At 44.8% G+C, this 16,213-nt stretch overlaps 1 protein-coding gene and 1 pseudogene across 15 annotated transcripts in view; one reads left to right on the forward strand and one right to left on the reverse strand.

Annotated features, from left to right (window-relative positions):
• Nucleotides 1-16,213, forward strand: part of LOC114485055 (peroxisomal membrane protein PEX14-like) — a 52,232-nt gene that overhangs the window by 10,002 nt on the left and 26,017 nt on the right. For 9 of the 15 annotated variants that reach the window (XR_003678509.2, XR_003678508.2, XR_008616693.1 and 6 more), the window contains 2 exons: nt 1,464-1,584; nt 7,079-7,126. Coding sequence is in view for 2 of the 15 variants with exons in the window: in XM_028485496.1 (XP_028341297.1) it covers nt 7,079-7,126 (48 nt within the window). In the remaining 13 variants the exon portion in view is untranslated. Of the gene's footprint in view, nt 1-1,463; nt 1,585-7,078; nt 7,127-9,884; nt 9,929-16,213 lie in introns of all 15 variants that reach the window. The other 6 variants (XR_003678520.1, XR_008616691.1, XM_028485496.1 and 3 more) reach the window with 2 other exon arrangements.
• On the reverse strand, nt 394-1,238 carry LOC102993142 (60S ribosomal protein L32-like; annotated as a pseudogene).

Consider the following 16,213-nt stretch of genomic DNA (forward strand, 5'->3'; position numbering starts at 1 on the left):
TTAGTTGCTCCGTGGCATCTGGGATCTTCCCGGACCGGGGCACAAACCCGTGTCCCCTGCATCGGCAGGCGGACTCTCAACCACTGCGCCACCAGGGAAGTCCTCTGCCTTTTAATTGGAGTGTTTTAACATTTCTTGTGGTACAAGTATACTGTTGACAAATTCTAGCTTTTTTATTTTCCTTTTGAAAAAATCTTTAATTTGTATTCATTTTTGAAAGATATTTTCATTGGATATAGAATTCTAGGTTGAGAGTCATGTTGTATCTCCCCCCCCACCCCGCCCTCTGTGGGCATTTTAAAGATACTATTTTTTTTTTTTAATCTCAGATGGCTGAGTTTTTAATGTTTTTTTTTTTTTTTTAAACACAAACGCAATGTGCACATGACCTGTCTATTCATTTTTTTTGCTGTGCAGCCTGGCGTTGGGATTGGCGACTCTGATGGCCAGCGGGGCTGCTCTTTCCACAGTGGCTTTGAGTTCTTGGAGTAATCTCAGCACAGTAAGATTTGTTTCACATCAGCAGCCCTTCAAGCTCCTTGAAGTTGTGGACCAGGAGCTTCCGGAAGCCACTGGGCAGCATGAGCTTTGTTTTCTTGTTGCTCCCATAACCAATGTTGGGCATCAAGATCTGGCCCTTGAATTTCCTGTGCACCCTGTTGTCAGTGCCTCTGGATTTCTGCCAGTTCCACTTAATTTTGACATATCGGTCTGACTGGTGTGGGTTGAACTTCTTGGTCTTTTTGACAATCTTGAGCTTCATGAGGGGTTTGAGGGCGGCCATGGTGGCTGCCACCTCTGTAAGCAGCGCCAAGGAAGAGCTAAAGATACTGTTCCATTGTATTTTTTTTGGCTTGCCCAGTTGCTGATCAGAAGTCTGAAGTCATTCTTAATATTTTTCTGGCTACTTATAGGATTTTCCCCTTTTCATGAATTTTTAGCATTTGATTATGGTGTACCTTAGTCGCTTTTGTGTTTGTTCTGCTTGGAGTATGTTGAGCTTCTTGGATCTGTGAGTTTGTAGTTTTCATCAAACTTGGAAATTTTTCAGCCATTATTTCTTCAAATATTTTTCTTTTTTTGGTCTTTTTTCCCCCTCTCTGTCCTTCATTTTGCTCAGTTTCTGTTCCTATGTTTTCAAGTGCACTTACTTTTTTTTTCTGCAGTCTTACCTATTGTCATTACCATTCAGTGAAATTTTTATTTCAGATATGTTTTTTCATCTCTGGAAGTTCTACTTTCTTTTTATACCTCACATTTCTCTCCTTACTATGATCATGTTTTCCTTTAAATTCTTTTTTATTTATTGAGGTTTACTTGACATACCACATTATGTTAATTTCAGGTGTACAACATAATTTGATATTTGTATTTTTTAAATGCGTTAAATTCTTGAATAAAGTTATGACACCTGTCTTAATGCTCTTGTTTGCTAATTATTCTAATTTTTCTTATTATTATAGGTCACAGTTTCCTGCTTCTTGACACGTTGAGATTTTTCATTAGGTGCTGGGTGCTGTGAATTTTACATCATTGAGGGTCTGGATTGCGATCTTACTTTAAAAAGTGTTGAGTTTTGTTCTGGTGGGTGATTAAGTTACTTTTGGTTCATTCTGATTCTTTCAAGTCCTGATCTAGGGTCGTTTTTATGCTAGGGGTGATCTGACCACCCCCCACCAAAGATGTGGCCCTTCCAGGTCTCTACTGAATGCCCTGATCAAGCAGGGAGGATGCTCCACTCTGGTGCTTGGGACTTGTGAGACCTATGAAGGTTCTGGGAACTGTTCAGCTTGCAGCTTCTTTATCAATCTTTTTTCAATCTTGTAGAGTGTCATTCTATGCATGTACAAATTTTAATATTCAGTACAGACTTAAGGAAACCTCTGTGCAGATTTCTGGAGCTCCCTTTCTGCAAAGCTCCCTCCTCTCTGGAACTCTGTCCTGCACCTTTCAGCTGACTTAGCCTCCCTGAACTCGTCTGTTTCCTCAATCTGTTGCTGTGATCTGCTGGGATTCCCCCCTCCCACCACTGCCCCCGCCCTGGCTCTTTGGTCTGAAATGTGCAAAAACCTGGCAGAGGCCAGGGTGGTCTTAGGGCTCCTATCATTTGTTTCTGTTCTGTCAGGAATCAAAGTCCTGTATTGCTTGCTGTCCAGTGTCTACAAAGAGTGGTGTCATTTATTTTGTTTAGTTTTCTAGTTGTTTACAGTGGGAGGGTAAACCTGGTCCCTATTACTTCATCATAGGGCCGACTCTATTGGTTCATTTTGAGCAGAATAATGATATAACTTTCATGATCCTCATCTCATCCTGCATGTGGGGTGTTGGTATTATTCCCATTATTCCCGTGGATGAGGAACTGAGGTTCAGAGAGCTTGACCAGTATACCCACAGCCCCTCAGTTATTAATGCCAAAGGTCATGCACTTTCCACTATACCAGTGCCTCTCCAACAACATTTGTTGAATTGAATCTTATTCTTCCCAGCAAAGAACTGTATAGGCCATATATTGCCTAGGACATACCCAGAGCTACACGGTCGCTGGCAGGTGTAGGATGAGCGCTCCTAGAACTGAGTGTTTTTCTGGTTGCTCAGATCTGAGCTGTGTGTGCAGTTGACCTTTGCTGGGCATCAAGGTCAGCACGTGGGCACACCTCCTGGCTGGGGAAGGTCAGTGCCTGGACAGCAGGAGTGAGAGCGCCTTTTGTCTCTACCAAATTGACGCATTTCTCTCCCTGCCACTGTGGCCTTTTTTTGTTTGCCTGTTTGTTTTTTAAAGCATTCTGATGCTTTTTCTCTTCTTCCTGCCTGCTCTCTGCATTCCGCCCCCTGAGGATCCTGACTGCGGATTGCCTTAGAGCCTACTACTTCTTCCTCAGCTGGTGATTTCTAAACCTTACCATTACTATTATTATTTTTAAAACCATAAACCGGCCTGTCAAGATTTTTCAGGATTAAGTTGGAATTTAATTTGTAGGGATTTGTTTCAGGCTGGAAAATAGACTTGACCACTTAAAAGGGGGTCGATGTAGGGGCAGGTGTTTGAGAAGTGTTGGACTTTCCCAAAAGCTGGCCTGGTGAGACTCATGGACCTGTGTGAGCTTACTTCAGCTTCTGACAAGCAGTTGCCCGCTCAGGCCTTTGCCCTCTTTTGAAGCAGCATCATGTAAAAGATGGGAGTCTGTCTTCCTCCTCCTCATGAGGAAGCGGAATGGTCAGGATTCTCCCAGGGGTCCTGTTGGTGTTTGCATGGAATAGTTCTTCATTGTGTCCATTGCAGGACATTTAGCCTCCCAAGCCTCTGCCCTCTAAATGCCGATGGGACTCCCTGGTCACTGTGACAGCCAGAAACACCTCCACACATTTTTAAATGCCCCTGTGGGGGTGATTGTGCCCCAGGGTTGAGAACCGTTGGGTCGTGACATTGCTTTGAGAGTGGCCAGATTTGTGGTTTGTTGTAGATGAAATGTTCCAGGGAAAGACACTGCTGTGGTCCTTTGCTTGCTTCATTTTGGCTTATGTATATAAAGTGGTTCCTTTGGTTTAATTTTTTTCATTAAAAAAATTAAGCCCATATTTATTGAGTACAAGTGACATTCTAAGTGCTAAAGATCTGCCTTCACTAAGGTGGTAAAGTGCCTGCCTTCAAGGAACTTAAAGGATAGACAGATAATAAACTAGTTATATAATGAAGAATTTCAGATGGTATTATCAAGGAAGTCAACATGCAGAGCAGTAAAGAGGAATGAAGGCTGTCTTGGTCATCAAGAAATAGTTTTCTAAAGGACACAGACAGGAGATGGGGATGGTCCATTTTAGATTACAGATATTTCAACATGAGCTGGCGAATCATCTAGAATGTAATCATATTGGGCAATTCCCAGATTGGCGAGAAGTCCTCTGTGAGTTCACTGGTAAGGTCTGACCGACCTCAGACAGTACCGTGAGTTGGAATACGGGTGAGGAAATGCTTGTTCCTTTCTAAGCAGCCTCCGAGATTGAGTTTGGAGGTTGGGCTTTGGTGTGCTGAGACCCCAGAAGGCTCTGTGAAGCCGAGGTTTGAAGAATTTGGAGAGTGTTGCTGTTTAAATTCCATGGTGGGGATATGCACACACATGTGTGCTTCTTATACGCCTTGAATATCCCTGGAAGAATATATAAGGAGCCAGCATAAGTGCTGTGTCCCCAAGGAAGTGGAGGCTGTTGGGATGAAAGGGAAGCTTCCTTTTAAATTTTTTTAGTATTTAATTTTTTAAAGCAGAATATATTTACATGGCTCACAGTTTAGAAAGCTACAGAAGGGTATACGATGAAAGAGACTTACTTGGTACTGTATATTGCTTAAAGTGTTTCCTCTGGCAAACATTAGCTATTCAGGGGATGAACTAATTTTAAGGGAAGTTCCTTGGAGATAATGCCTCAGTGATTAGTTGTATCTCAGGAAGAAAGTTTTGGTTTAACTCAGAATCAGGCTTCCTAAATATTAAAGCTGTTTGTGTTAGTTTGTTTCATCTAGTCAAATAACCTACATTATTATTTATGGAGTTGCATTAAGGTTGTTGCTTAATAAAATGTAGTCTAAACAAAACTCGATTATTTTGATTAAGTAGAAGGGCTCAAATCATCTTAGTACCAGTTACTACCTGAGTCATCGTGGGCAAGTTATTTAACTTCCCTTGCCTCAGTTTCCTCATCAGCAATAATTTCATACATTTATTATGAGAATGAAATGAAGAAGGAGCTAAATAAATGTTAGCACTTAGTATTTACCAAATGGAGTGAAGGAAGCCCTCAGGAAGGTAATGAACTTTATATAACCCATTCAAACCAAATCTGTTCTGCTCTTTATTGCCCATTCATTCATTCAGCAAATATCTATGGAATGCCTAATCTATGCCTGATACTGTCCTAGGCCCCAGGTATACAGTGATGAGCAAACACAGACAGTTTCTGCCCATGTGGGTTTATAATCTGGCGAGGGACACAGACATCAGTCGGATATCACACACTTAAAGTTGCAGTTCTGCCCAGTCCTTGAAGGAGAGGTATACGGTGTGAGGGTATATTAGGGAGATTTGATCGTGTCATGGCTGTCAGAGAAGGAATGCTTCCCCAAAGAAGTGACTTAACTGAAATCTGAAGGATGAATCAGATTGTCAGAGGGAAGGGAGGGAATACCTGGTGCAAAGTCCCACTGACAGAGGAAGCAAAGGCCAGTATGTCTGTTCTGCGCAGAGCTGGGGTACGTGGTGCCACGCAGACCTGATATGTAGTCAGAGGAGACGCATGACCAAGCTGGGAAGGCTTTTCTGTATCAGCGTTGTTGGTGTTTCCTGGGGCGGGTCGGTGGATTAGATCAGATTATCGTTTTGAAGTGATAGTCTGTTTGCTGTGTGGAAAATGAATTAGAAGAGAGCCAGCCGTGGATGTGCGTGAGCTGATTAGAAGGCTGTTGCAGTGGTCCAGGCAGGAGATTTTGGAAGCTTGGACCTAAGTGATGGCAGAAGAAATGGAGAGAAGTGGATGATTGATTCCATGGACATTTAGGAAGGCGTATTGGCAGGACTTGCTCTGGCAAGTGAGGGGAAGAGCTGTCAGGGATGGCCTTTTGGATTCTAGTTTGCGTATTTTGGTGGAAGGTTGTGACATTCACCCAGACAGAGAACAGTGGAAGCATACACATGTGGCGGAGGGAGAGGATTATGAATCTGTTATGGGATTTGTTAAGTCCAAGAGGAGGCAGGAAGGCAGTTGGGTGTAGAACTCAGAGGGGTCTGGGCTAGAGATCTGAACGCATGAGCTTATTGATGCCTGGAGCCTTAGGAAGGAGGGACAGTGGGGGAGAGAGGAAGGGAAAGCATGCTCAGGTTCTCTGAGACTTTCTAGTTAGTTTCTACACTTTCTAGTTAGTTTCATGCTGGCTGACCTTCTTGTCCTGGCAGAAGAAGGGACTCTTGAGAAAGGACTTTGGATGAGAAGATAGAGTCCTTCCAGCAGAGGCCTTGCCACTGTGCCCTGTGCCCACTGTGTGGTAGCAACTGGGCATGCGGAAATCTTTGGGGACCCTCTGTGGACTGGACTTTTTCCTCTTCCACCTTCTATTCTTTTTCCCAGGAGGCTTGGCACTTGCCATCTGACTAGCTGGGAGGAGTTTGGAGGCTGGCTCCTGAGACCCACAGATTAGCTCATTTGTCTGGATATTATCTGTAGATAATTGGAAATTGGTTTGAACATCAGTAACAGTAAACTAATCATAACTCTCTCAAGCTGCTTGTTTCCTTCTTTTGGAGATTTGTAGGTTTCCTCCCAGTCTGTCTGTCTCTGTCTCTATCTCTCCCTTTCTCTGAATTTTGGCCAGATCAGCCAAGGGTTGAAGGTAAGTGCGAGGGTGAGGGGAGAGAGCCAGAGAAGGAAACAGACTAGGGCCAGGCGAGTGGGCCACATGCTGCCTGGCTTTGGGTTGCTCTGTTTATCTGTCAGCTTGTCACTAGCTTATTTACAAAAAGGATTTAAACTCGGCTTTCTTTACTACTGGGGATTGGTATCCTTAGTGACAGGTGATAAATAGGAACCAGTGTCCATAGTTTGCTGCTTCCTTGGCTCCAAATAGATGCCCAGAGAAAATGCTGAGTGTGGGCAACCGGGGCCCCCTTGTGGCTGAATCTGGTTCTCCACTTTTGCTCTGCTCTCGCTGGTCAGTGGTGGGGAGACATGGCAAAAGGAAAAGTTTGGCTTTCACTTAAAGCCTTCTGTGGACTTTTCCTATTGCTGCGGATTTTGTGATGGTCCCCAGCCTCTGCTGCTCAGCAGCCGGGGCCCTCCTAAGCTAAATGCAGCCTTCTTGAGGTGCCGTGACAGTCAACCCAGAAACAGTCTCTTCGTGTTCACTGGCAAATTCAGGCTCTTCGGGCTGCTTCTTACAGGTAACCCACCACAGAGCACTGCAGTATGGAAAACTGGTGAGAAATATGAGAAGTAGTTGTTTGTGTGTGTTGCTCGAGAATGGCACACCTTTGGTTTTTTTGATGTCCATTGGGTGGCACTGCGATCTTACTTTTGTTTTTATTTTTCTTTGCAGCCAAGCTCTACTCCAGGAAGTGAAAATGTGGCGCCTCGAGAGCCGCTGGTAAGAAACCATGATATATAGTATAATTTTCTAATAATTAAAATACTGAGTTTCAAGAAACCTTAAGCTCCTATAGTTTTGCATCAGTAGTGCCCCTTTAGGAGTAGGTGCTCTGTGGAGACAGCCGGCGAGTGACCTCTGACTTCTGATTCCTCTTCTGGCACTCAGGGATTAGCGAGATCTCCCCTTAGTAAAGCCTGGTCTTTTCTGGAACGGAAAGCATCCACCCCAGGTGTGGTGATGCACCATTTTACTTGTTTGAATCAGTGGTAATTAGTGGGATGCCTGAAACCTTTGGAGGCTGAGCTGGAGCGAGGCTGCTGGGCCTGACCAAGTAGTTGCTTGATTGTCTGAAATAGCCACTCTGCTCCTCAGGGTGAGGGCACTTCAGGTGGCCTTTGAAGAACAGATAGGGGAGAGAGTTCCATTTTTGCCTGGTCAGTAATTAGGTTTGTGATACTCATTTCCAACATTATCTGCTTATACTAGTGATAGGGAAGAGCCCTACTAAGTACTGAAGGTAATTTTCTTTACAAAGTGCTTTTGCTTTGGTGGTCTGAGTGAGAGCACTGCCCACCCGCCCACCCACCCCATTTTCATTGTATTTTGCATTTCAAGGCCTGCTGCAAATCCTGATGGCTGGGTATTAAGACCTGTTCTGTACAGGGAATTCCCTGGTGGTCCACTGGTTAGGACTCTGTGCTTTCATTGCTGAGGGGCCGGGTTCAATACCTGGTCAGGGAACTAAGATCCCACAAGCCGTACGGTGTGGCCAAAAAAAAAAAAAGAAAAAAAAAAAAGACCTGCTCTGTACAAACCAGATAAGTTTTATGGAGGGGCCAGCTTTAGGTTTAACTTTTTAGAGCTTTTTCTTTCTTTGAATAGTGATAGCAAGCTTAGGGATGTACCACCAAGCTTTTGTTTCAGCAGGGCCTGTAGTTTCACCTGTTTTTCTTCCCTCTCCTTCTGGCAGTAGTGGGAGGGGATGACGTGAGGCCCTTAGCTGGTATGCACAAGTCTGAATTTTAGTCTGTACTAAGGCTTTCCAAGGCAGAAGGCAAATTGGATTTGACTGAGCTGGAGGAAGGCCTGGGTGATACCAGCCCTGCCAGGACTGTTTGAGGGGAGTGCTGTTGTCCTGCATGTCACCTGCTTTTTCCAAGTACAGCTCGCTTCCCACCACACCCTAGTGGCTTCATTTCTCTCTTTTGGTATTGCCTTGGTTCTTCCTTGCCGTCTCAGTGGTGTAAAAGCCAGAGGAGCCTTCGCTTTGCCAGCCTCTTAGGTAGGGAACTTGTTTCCCGCGCGGCCTGCCTCAGTGCCCCTCAGGCCGAAGTTGTGGTTGGCTTCGGACTAAAGTTCAAACTGAACACTCTAGTCCTCTTCAGTCCTTTATTCCTCAGTCTCTTTTTACATTTTTATCTACGGATTTAACTACTGATCACCAGAAGAGTGTCTGGACCATCTTTTGGGGCATGATTGTATAAACTTCTGGGCATTCTTTCCAGCAATGAGCCCAGGGCAATTGGCAGCCTCACTGATTTCTGGGTACTTGGAGCCCTGCAGCCCCTTGGCTCTGCTAGTGTTTCTGCGCACTGCTCTTCTCCTGCTGTACTCTGCATCTGCTTGTTGGTTGGTTGTATTTTTATTTCTTTCTTTTCTGGGAGGCCCTGAGCAGTCTTCGAGCCCTAGTAGCCTGTGATCGTCCAGAGTTCAGACTCATTCTCTCAAGGCCAGCTCTACAATTACCTTATATTTAATTAATATTTTTTCCCCTCTTTACGTACTTGCTGCATAATTGCTCAGAGGAAAGAAAACACATAGCAGCAATTTATATATATATAAAAAAACAATAATTAAAAAAAAACCCCGAAATAAACTCCCATCTCATTTGGGTTGATCCTGTGAGTTGTGTAATTAGGGCCCTATTAAAAGGTAGACCCTTTCTCCTTCCCCTCTTTTTTTTTTCATTAATTTTTTTATATTAAACTCCCACAGTCTCTCAGTCATGCCTTTATTGTTTTTGGTCAACCATTTGCAGCAGCCTGATTAAATGAGGGCACCAGCCGAGCTGTATGGTCTTGTGTGAGCCACTTCTGCCTCCTGGGAGTGGCAGTGGGAGGGTGCCAGGCAGGGAAGCCTCCGAGGGCTCGTGACGGCTCGTGTGGCAGGTCGGGGTAGAGGATGAGCTGCTGTGAACTGGAAGCAGGCCGGAGAGAGTCACAGGGTGCCAGAGAAGTGATGGGGTGGGAGCGCCCACCCAGAGAAAGCCCCGAGGCACTCAGCCCAAGTCACACCTTCCCAGGGGAGATTCTTCAGGCCGTGTGTGGTAGCTGTCTCCTGGGTGCTCAGGAACAGACAACTGAAGAATAAAGCTGAGCCTTCTTCCCAAGGAATTTATATATCTTATTTGGGGAAGAAAATGCATTTGTTACGCGCACAGTACAAAATTGTATATAATTTGGTGCAGAATTGCCTGGCTGGGAGTATAAGAGAGCCCTCATTATTCAGAGAAGGAAGAGTTCTCCGGGGGTAAGGGGTGCTTAGGGATGGTTTTTGTGAAACTTGAAGCCAGGTCTGGAGGAATAGGATAGTCCAGTGTTGAGGGAGCACCGTGCTCAGTTATTTTTGGTTTTGTTTTTAACTGAGTGGGGTGCATATTTTCCACAAAATTCCTTAATGGAAGCTGCCTGTTCTCTACACTAAAAAGGCTAAGCATGGGATGCTGAAGGCAAATAATCTTGTTCTTTGTTTTCAGAACTAGATGAGCACTTTGGAAGAATTTTTCCCTTTATTAAAAAAGTGAGTTACAACAAAAGAGGCTCTACTGACTAGTCAGTACGGTGCAAGTTTCATTGTTCGGTGGATGTATTGGGGTGTCTGCATCATTGTTTTGCTCTGTTTGCTAGGGAAGGAGGGCCTGATTTTCATATCTGTCCTCTCTGGGCTATAAAAACTGGCTTGTGATTTTGAGTTGATAAGTATGGTCTTGTGGTCTCTAACTGACACATTTGTGTTCATAGCCATCCCCTGGTCTTGATTCCAGCCGCATAGTGACACTGCATGTACCTTCTCTTACCCCTTTCAATCCTCCTCTGCTCCCAAAAGAACCAACCCAGCAACTCTGGCCACATTAGTGGGATAATTACTCTATAATGTCATGATGTCCTCAGGGCTGGTGATTGGTAAACAGACTCATTTTGATAAATTCTGTAAACTCCCAGTTGAAATTCTCTGCTTGTTAATGACAAAACTCTTTGCCAGAGTTAAAACGGCTGATTACTTTTTCTTTATACTTTGTTCACTGAACTTTGCCTCCCAGGGCAAGCTCCAGAGTACTGACCTCTAGCTTCTCCCAGACCTGTTCAGAACCTTCTGTCAGTTTCCCACAGACCCGCGATTTCTCATCACCTGTGTTGGCATGTGCTCCGGCCGTCACAGAGGTTCTGGGTCGGTCCCTGCACTGCTCCGCCGGGATCAAGTCCTGCCTAGTCAATAGATCTGTAAGAATGGGTGGACAGCTGTCTGCGTGGAGTAACTCGGTTCCTCTCTTGCTTGGATACAGAAACAGGGTTTAAGTAATGTCTCGAGAGTCCTTCTAGTCATATGAGTTTAGGGTATTTGAAGCAGCAATAAATATGCTCCCTTGTTTCAATACAATAAGCTCCTCAATATTCAGCAATACCATTGCTTACCTACTTTATACAACACTTATGGATTTGGGCTAAACTAGAATTTCAGCGTTTTGCTCTTTGACACCAACTTCTTTCTAATGGATGAATCTTCTCTTCCTCTAACCTGTAGGTATAGGTTTTGTTTTTGTTTTTTTGTTTGTTTTTTGTTTTTATCCTTTTTCCTGCATGCCTCTACCAAAATAATCCCAAACTACAATTAATGTACCTTTATAAATGATGATGGTAATTCTACTTTATCACCTTCCCTAGGATTAATATTTTTAGTATGCTGAATTCTTTTTTTTTTTTTAACATTACATTCCCATGACTTATTTATTCTATAGCTGGAAGTTTGTTCCTTTTGACCGTTTTCACCCATTCCCCTCACCCTCCCCTGAGTTCCTTTTTTTTTTTTTTTTAATTTTTAATTTTTTAGGTTTCACATATCTGAAGTATCATGTATCCTCAGGTTTCTCCCTGAGGCTAAGACAGAACCTTGAGGGGGCAGGGGGTGGTTCTGCATCACTTGTTTGATCTCCACCCTTCTGGGGAGCTCATCCACCTTATGCCTGGAACACCGAAGGTTTTCTCTTTGGTTTTTAAGTCAGTTAACCAGAGGCTGGTAATCAAAAGGCCATTGATATCTTGATGAATTCAGGGAGCTAGTTTGTGAGCTTCTCTTTAAGAGAGCTGTGGCTGGTTGTCTGTCTCCTGGAGACCTCTCGCACATGCTTCTGGCACAGTCTCCCCTATATTTGTATCTTTTGTGGTTCAAGTATTGATACTTGGGTATACTTGTTGGTGGGCTCACTGTGGATAGGTGATTCTTATGTTTTTTTCCCCACCAAAACATTTCTGAAGAATGACATTCACACGCTCAATGCATTTCTTTGTGTATACTCACGTACATATGTGTGTATGTGTATATCCAGAACATGTAACACACATATATTTATTTTACAAAATTCAAAGCACTTGGTGGGGAAATAAAATTGATTTTAATAGTGTATTCATGAAAGTGTTTTACAAGCACAGGGGTAGTAAAACTAGCCACTTAGAGATTTCAGGAAATTGTCATTTTTCCAGGAAGAATAAATAAATATGGCAAATCTAAAGTATTAAGCATTATTATTTAAAGGGTCTGTAGTGGTTGATTTCTGTGGGTGTAGCACAGTTAGGTTTGCTGAAGTGAACTGTAATCTCCACCTCTTGTTTCCCACTCAGGGTCTGCCTAGAGGCAGTGACTGGGGGTGATATTTTAGGGATAATCCTAAATATGCTCTATTTATTTATTTGTAAAAAGTGAATCATCTGCAGATTTGGTACTTATGGTACCAAAGGCAGGAGGCACCCCTCACGGCTGCTGTGAGAAACTTGGAACCTAAATCATCGAATGTCAGCAGCCAGAGGGTGGGGCTTGTGGTACTCCTCCGTTGGGATGCTGCCGTGCGTCCAGACTCCGGGTGCTGGGCCGGAGGCCTGGGCACCTAGGTAGAAGGAAATGTTGGCTTTCCTCCTTCCCCACTCCCCTCTCATCACCTGTGGAAAACGCTGCTCTTTTAACACTGGCACCCCTTGTCGGGAGGGTGCCTGAGATTCCCGCCTGTCCTGCAGATGGGGGGAGGAAACTGGAGAGAACTAAATGCTGAAATGGATGAACTTGAGAAAAGCCTCATTCTGTCTCTGGGTGGCTTCTCTGTAATCTCTAGGCTACTTACTGATTTTGAAATTACTGCCTCTTCCTACTCCGTCCTTCCTATTACAGACTGAGAAGGTTTATTGAGTAGACGAGGCTGTGCCCTTTCAGTTCCTTCCTCCAGGTAAATGAAGAGGTTTTTTCCGTTTTAAGGTATCCTTTTACAAATAATTATTAGATGAATCGAAACTCTTAGGAGTAATAATTAGAGAAATGGAATTTGAGATCGTTATTCAGCTTTGTTTATATTTTGGGTTTCTGGCTTTTGTGGTAATACTTTATATTTGCTGTAGTTTCTGTAATCAGAGGCTCTGACTGTTGGATAACTGAATAGTGTCCTCATTCTGGAGTGGGAACCAGGGAGCTGAGCTCTCAAGTGCCTTTTTTTCAGAGCCACAGTGATCAGGGGAGTTGGGTTTTTCATTTTGTCACCAGCCTCATTCTTTGAGAAGAGGTTTCGTTTTCTCCCTTTCGTCTGGAGACGCAGTCTCAGAGTTCTACCCAGGCGTTGGCTGGGCATGGGATGTATAGAGCTCTTATTTGAGCAGAGTGACCTTCTGAAAATGTTTTTCTTTTGTTTTAAATCAGTCATTATCTTATTTGAAAGAATTTTTACTCAAAAGCTGCTTTTAAAGTGTGACCTAAAGGTGGGTATTCCATATGGCAAACTCAGCAAATCCCCTACGAGCCCCCAGTTTGTGAAGCACTGAATGTCATACTTAGGGCAGCCGTGTGCCCTCTGCTTTTGAGGATAATTTCAATTTAAAATATTTTAGCCCATTGTCAAACCATGCAGACCAATTTGGGTTTGAAAAATCCGCTCTTGTAGTTAACCCTACTCTGCGCTGAGAAGCTGCGGGAAGATAAAGTGGTGCTTTGGAGAAGGACGTGATTGCGGCCCTCCCTCCTTCCCTCCCAGCTCTCCTTTCTTTTATGGTTTGTAGTTATAACCAAGATTTATGCCTGTTGCTCCACAAATCTTCTCTCTGCCATTATGAGTTTGTCTGCACAGTCTAGAGATGGGGCCGACGCTGAGTGATGCTTGAAGTAAATCTGCGTGGGGTGCTCCCTGACACCGAGGCCGACAGGAGCCGACTCCTGGCCCCCCTGGATGGGGCTAGATTGCCCCTGTCGGGGAGAAGACGTGTTGCCACCTTTGTGGCCTCTTGCCTTTGGTGGCCCTGGGGGCCCCTCTCTCCTGCTTGTGCTCACAGAGTCTGCAGGGTGGTGCCCTGGGGTGGCACCAAGAGACCTTTCTCTGTGTGTCCGCTGTGGTCCAGTGAGGCCATGGCAAGAGCATCTTCAGGGGCAGGGCTGCCTTTTCCAGCTTGGAGGGGAGGAGCTGCTGATAGAATCAGGCACACAAGTTGATCATACGTATATACATGGTTTAGTTTTTCCACAGTTTGCTGAAAATGGGTTTTGATGGAGAAGCAGCAGAGTAAACACCATTCATTAAACATCTTTTTTTTCCCCTTTCCTCATACCTTCTGTTTGCTGTATCCTTTTCTTTGACTCTTATCAGATCTCTTGTGAAATGAAGTGGCAGCACCAATAAATACATATTTTTAAGAAGGTGTCAAGAGCTTTCATTAGAAACTGATTCACTGTCATGGTGCTGGGTGCTCTTGACTGGGCAGCTCCTGGCTGGTCCCATCCACACCCACACCCCTTCTGCAGACCAGGAGTGTGTCAGCTTGTCTTGAACCCGTGGGCCAGTTGATTTGTTAGCGAATTAGGCAGTTTTGTTAAATATGCTATAAACAGGTGAAATATAATGTGAACAGAGTGATCTATAAATGTTGTAAACATAAATGTAAAAAGAGGGTTCTGTGAAAACTAAGCTGAATGTTTTGGTAAATGCAAACTGCTAAAAAGATTGCTGTCTTTTTAGGTATGAGTGGGGAAGATCCTAACAATCTAGAAGTATTCTGTACTTCAGTTCGCTTTGCTAATGTCTTTTAAGGGCTCGCTTTGCTTTAGAAATTGTGAAGGGTGTGTTATGGGTGAAGTTTATGCAAGAAAGACGTCTGGGAACTCCAGTCTGTGGGTCCCACACTCAAAGAAAAGGTCTTGGCTCTACATCAAAAGATTAACAAATGACTGCAGGTTTGTTTATAGGTTTTAAGTTAATGTGAAACGTTTAAGGTATGTAGATAAGACCCCGTTTTTAATGATTCCCTGCTTTAACTGATTTTTCAGTTAACTGACCAATTGCTAGCTCTGATCACATAGGCCAGGAGGACTTTTGCCGTATGATGTGCTGGCCCCCGTGCTGGTTTCCTTTATTTCTGTTATCTTGTTTCATCCCAGCAAACCGGCGAGGATCACTCTTCCTCAGTTTACAGCGAGGAAACAAGCCCAGGGCAGTCAGGTTCCCACAGCTAGTCAGCGGCAGGGCTGGGATGTAAACCCTAGCTCCCACACTGCTGAGCTCTTCTCTCCGTCAGACTTGAGCAGGGTGGGAGGGCAGGCAGGGGCAGCGCGCCCGCCCCGCAGAACACAGAAGTCTGGGAGAGGGCTTTGGCTTGTTCAGGTGCTGCCTGGTGAGTCTGTGCTTCCTCTGAAGCCTCTGCCTTCACGCGCCCTGGCTGGTTGGAGTCTTTTGTATGCATCTTAGCTGTTGAAAAGGCACCTATTAATTAATCAGAGGTGATGTGGGCCTCCTCGTGCTTGGAGGAGGCTTCTGCACCCATGTACCTCACTAATGACAGGCTACGGGATGGAGGCGAGATAATAGGATCTTTCATCTCTGTCTGTGGAGCAAGGTGCTATGTCCCTGGTAGCTTCTAGGGGGCAGCAGCCGCTTATCGTTCCCTCTCCTGCTGGCAGAGGGAAGGGTCCACAATTGAGCGCTCCGCTTTTGACTCCACATAAGAAACCACAGTGTTGAGGATCCTCCGTCTCTGCTTTCTCTGCCCCCTCAGGTAAATCCTTTTTATCTGTGTCCCCATCAACATCCACACATCCTTCACTGTCAGAATTAAGGCGGCAAAAGTCACTTGCTTTGAAGATAGGAGAATGTCTTCAGGAGAGTAAAATCTTCTTGTCACATCTTACTTGTTGCCATTGATAACCCACTCTAATACTGTGGATGTTTTGAAACTTTCCCCTGTGGACACGGGTCTTTATTCTGTTGGGAACACCACTGTCATGTGGTTGATCATCTGTCCTTCATGTCAGCATGTGCCTTAACTTTCCCCACCCCCACTCCCAAGCCGGGCTTACGGAGGTTTCTCTTCAATTCTAAATGAAATGATTTCATAAGCACATTAAGGAGGAAACTCTGGATTTGCCAGTCCTTTTAGCCTTTGGGACCCAAGATGCATATGGCCAGCTTGTGCCTTGCTGAAGTGAACGACTGACTACCCCCATCCCAGAAGCACATATTTCACCGTGGCCCTGACTCTCAGGTCTTCTTCCAGTTGTGTGGCTGAAGCAGGGGACAGAAAGGAGGAGGGCTGGTTGCAGGCAGAACCAGAGTTTTGCAGTACACACGGAGAAGCAAATTGGCCGCGACGTTTCAGCTCTGTGAGGTTTATCTAGGACTAGCTGAGACTTCTCAGTCCTGACTCCACCATGGGAGGAACTGGTGACCAGTGCTCCCAGGCTCTGCCTTCTTGCAGGCTTTCATCCGAGGACCCTGAGGACCCCGGCACGCTGGGGAAGGGTGGGAGCTTCCATCCCGGCTCCGAGAGTGGCTTTCCTCAGAGACAA

The sequence above is a fragment of the Physeter macrocephalus genome, unplaced genomic scaffold (genome assembly GCF_002837175.3).
Source record: "Physeter macrocephalus isolate SW-GA unplaced genomic scaffold, ASM283717v5 random_421, whole genome shotgun sequence".
NCBI classification, from domain to species: domain Eukaryota; kingdom Metazoa; phylum Chordata; class Mammalia; order Artiodactyla; family Physeteridae; genus Physeter; species Physeter macrocephalus.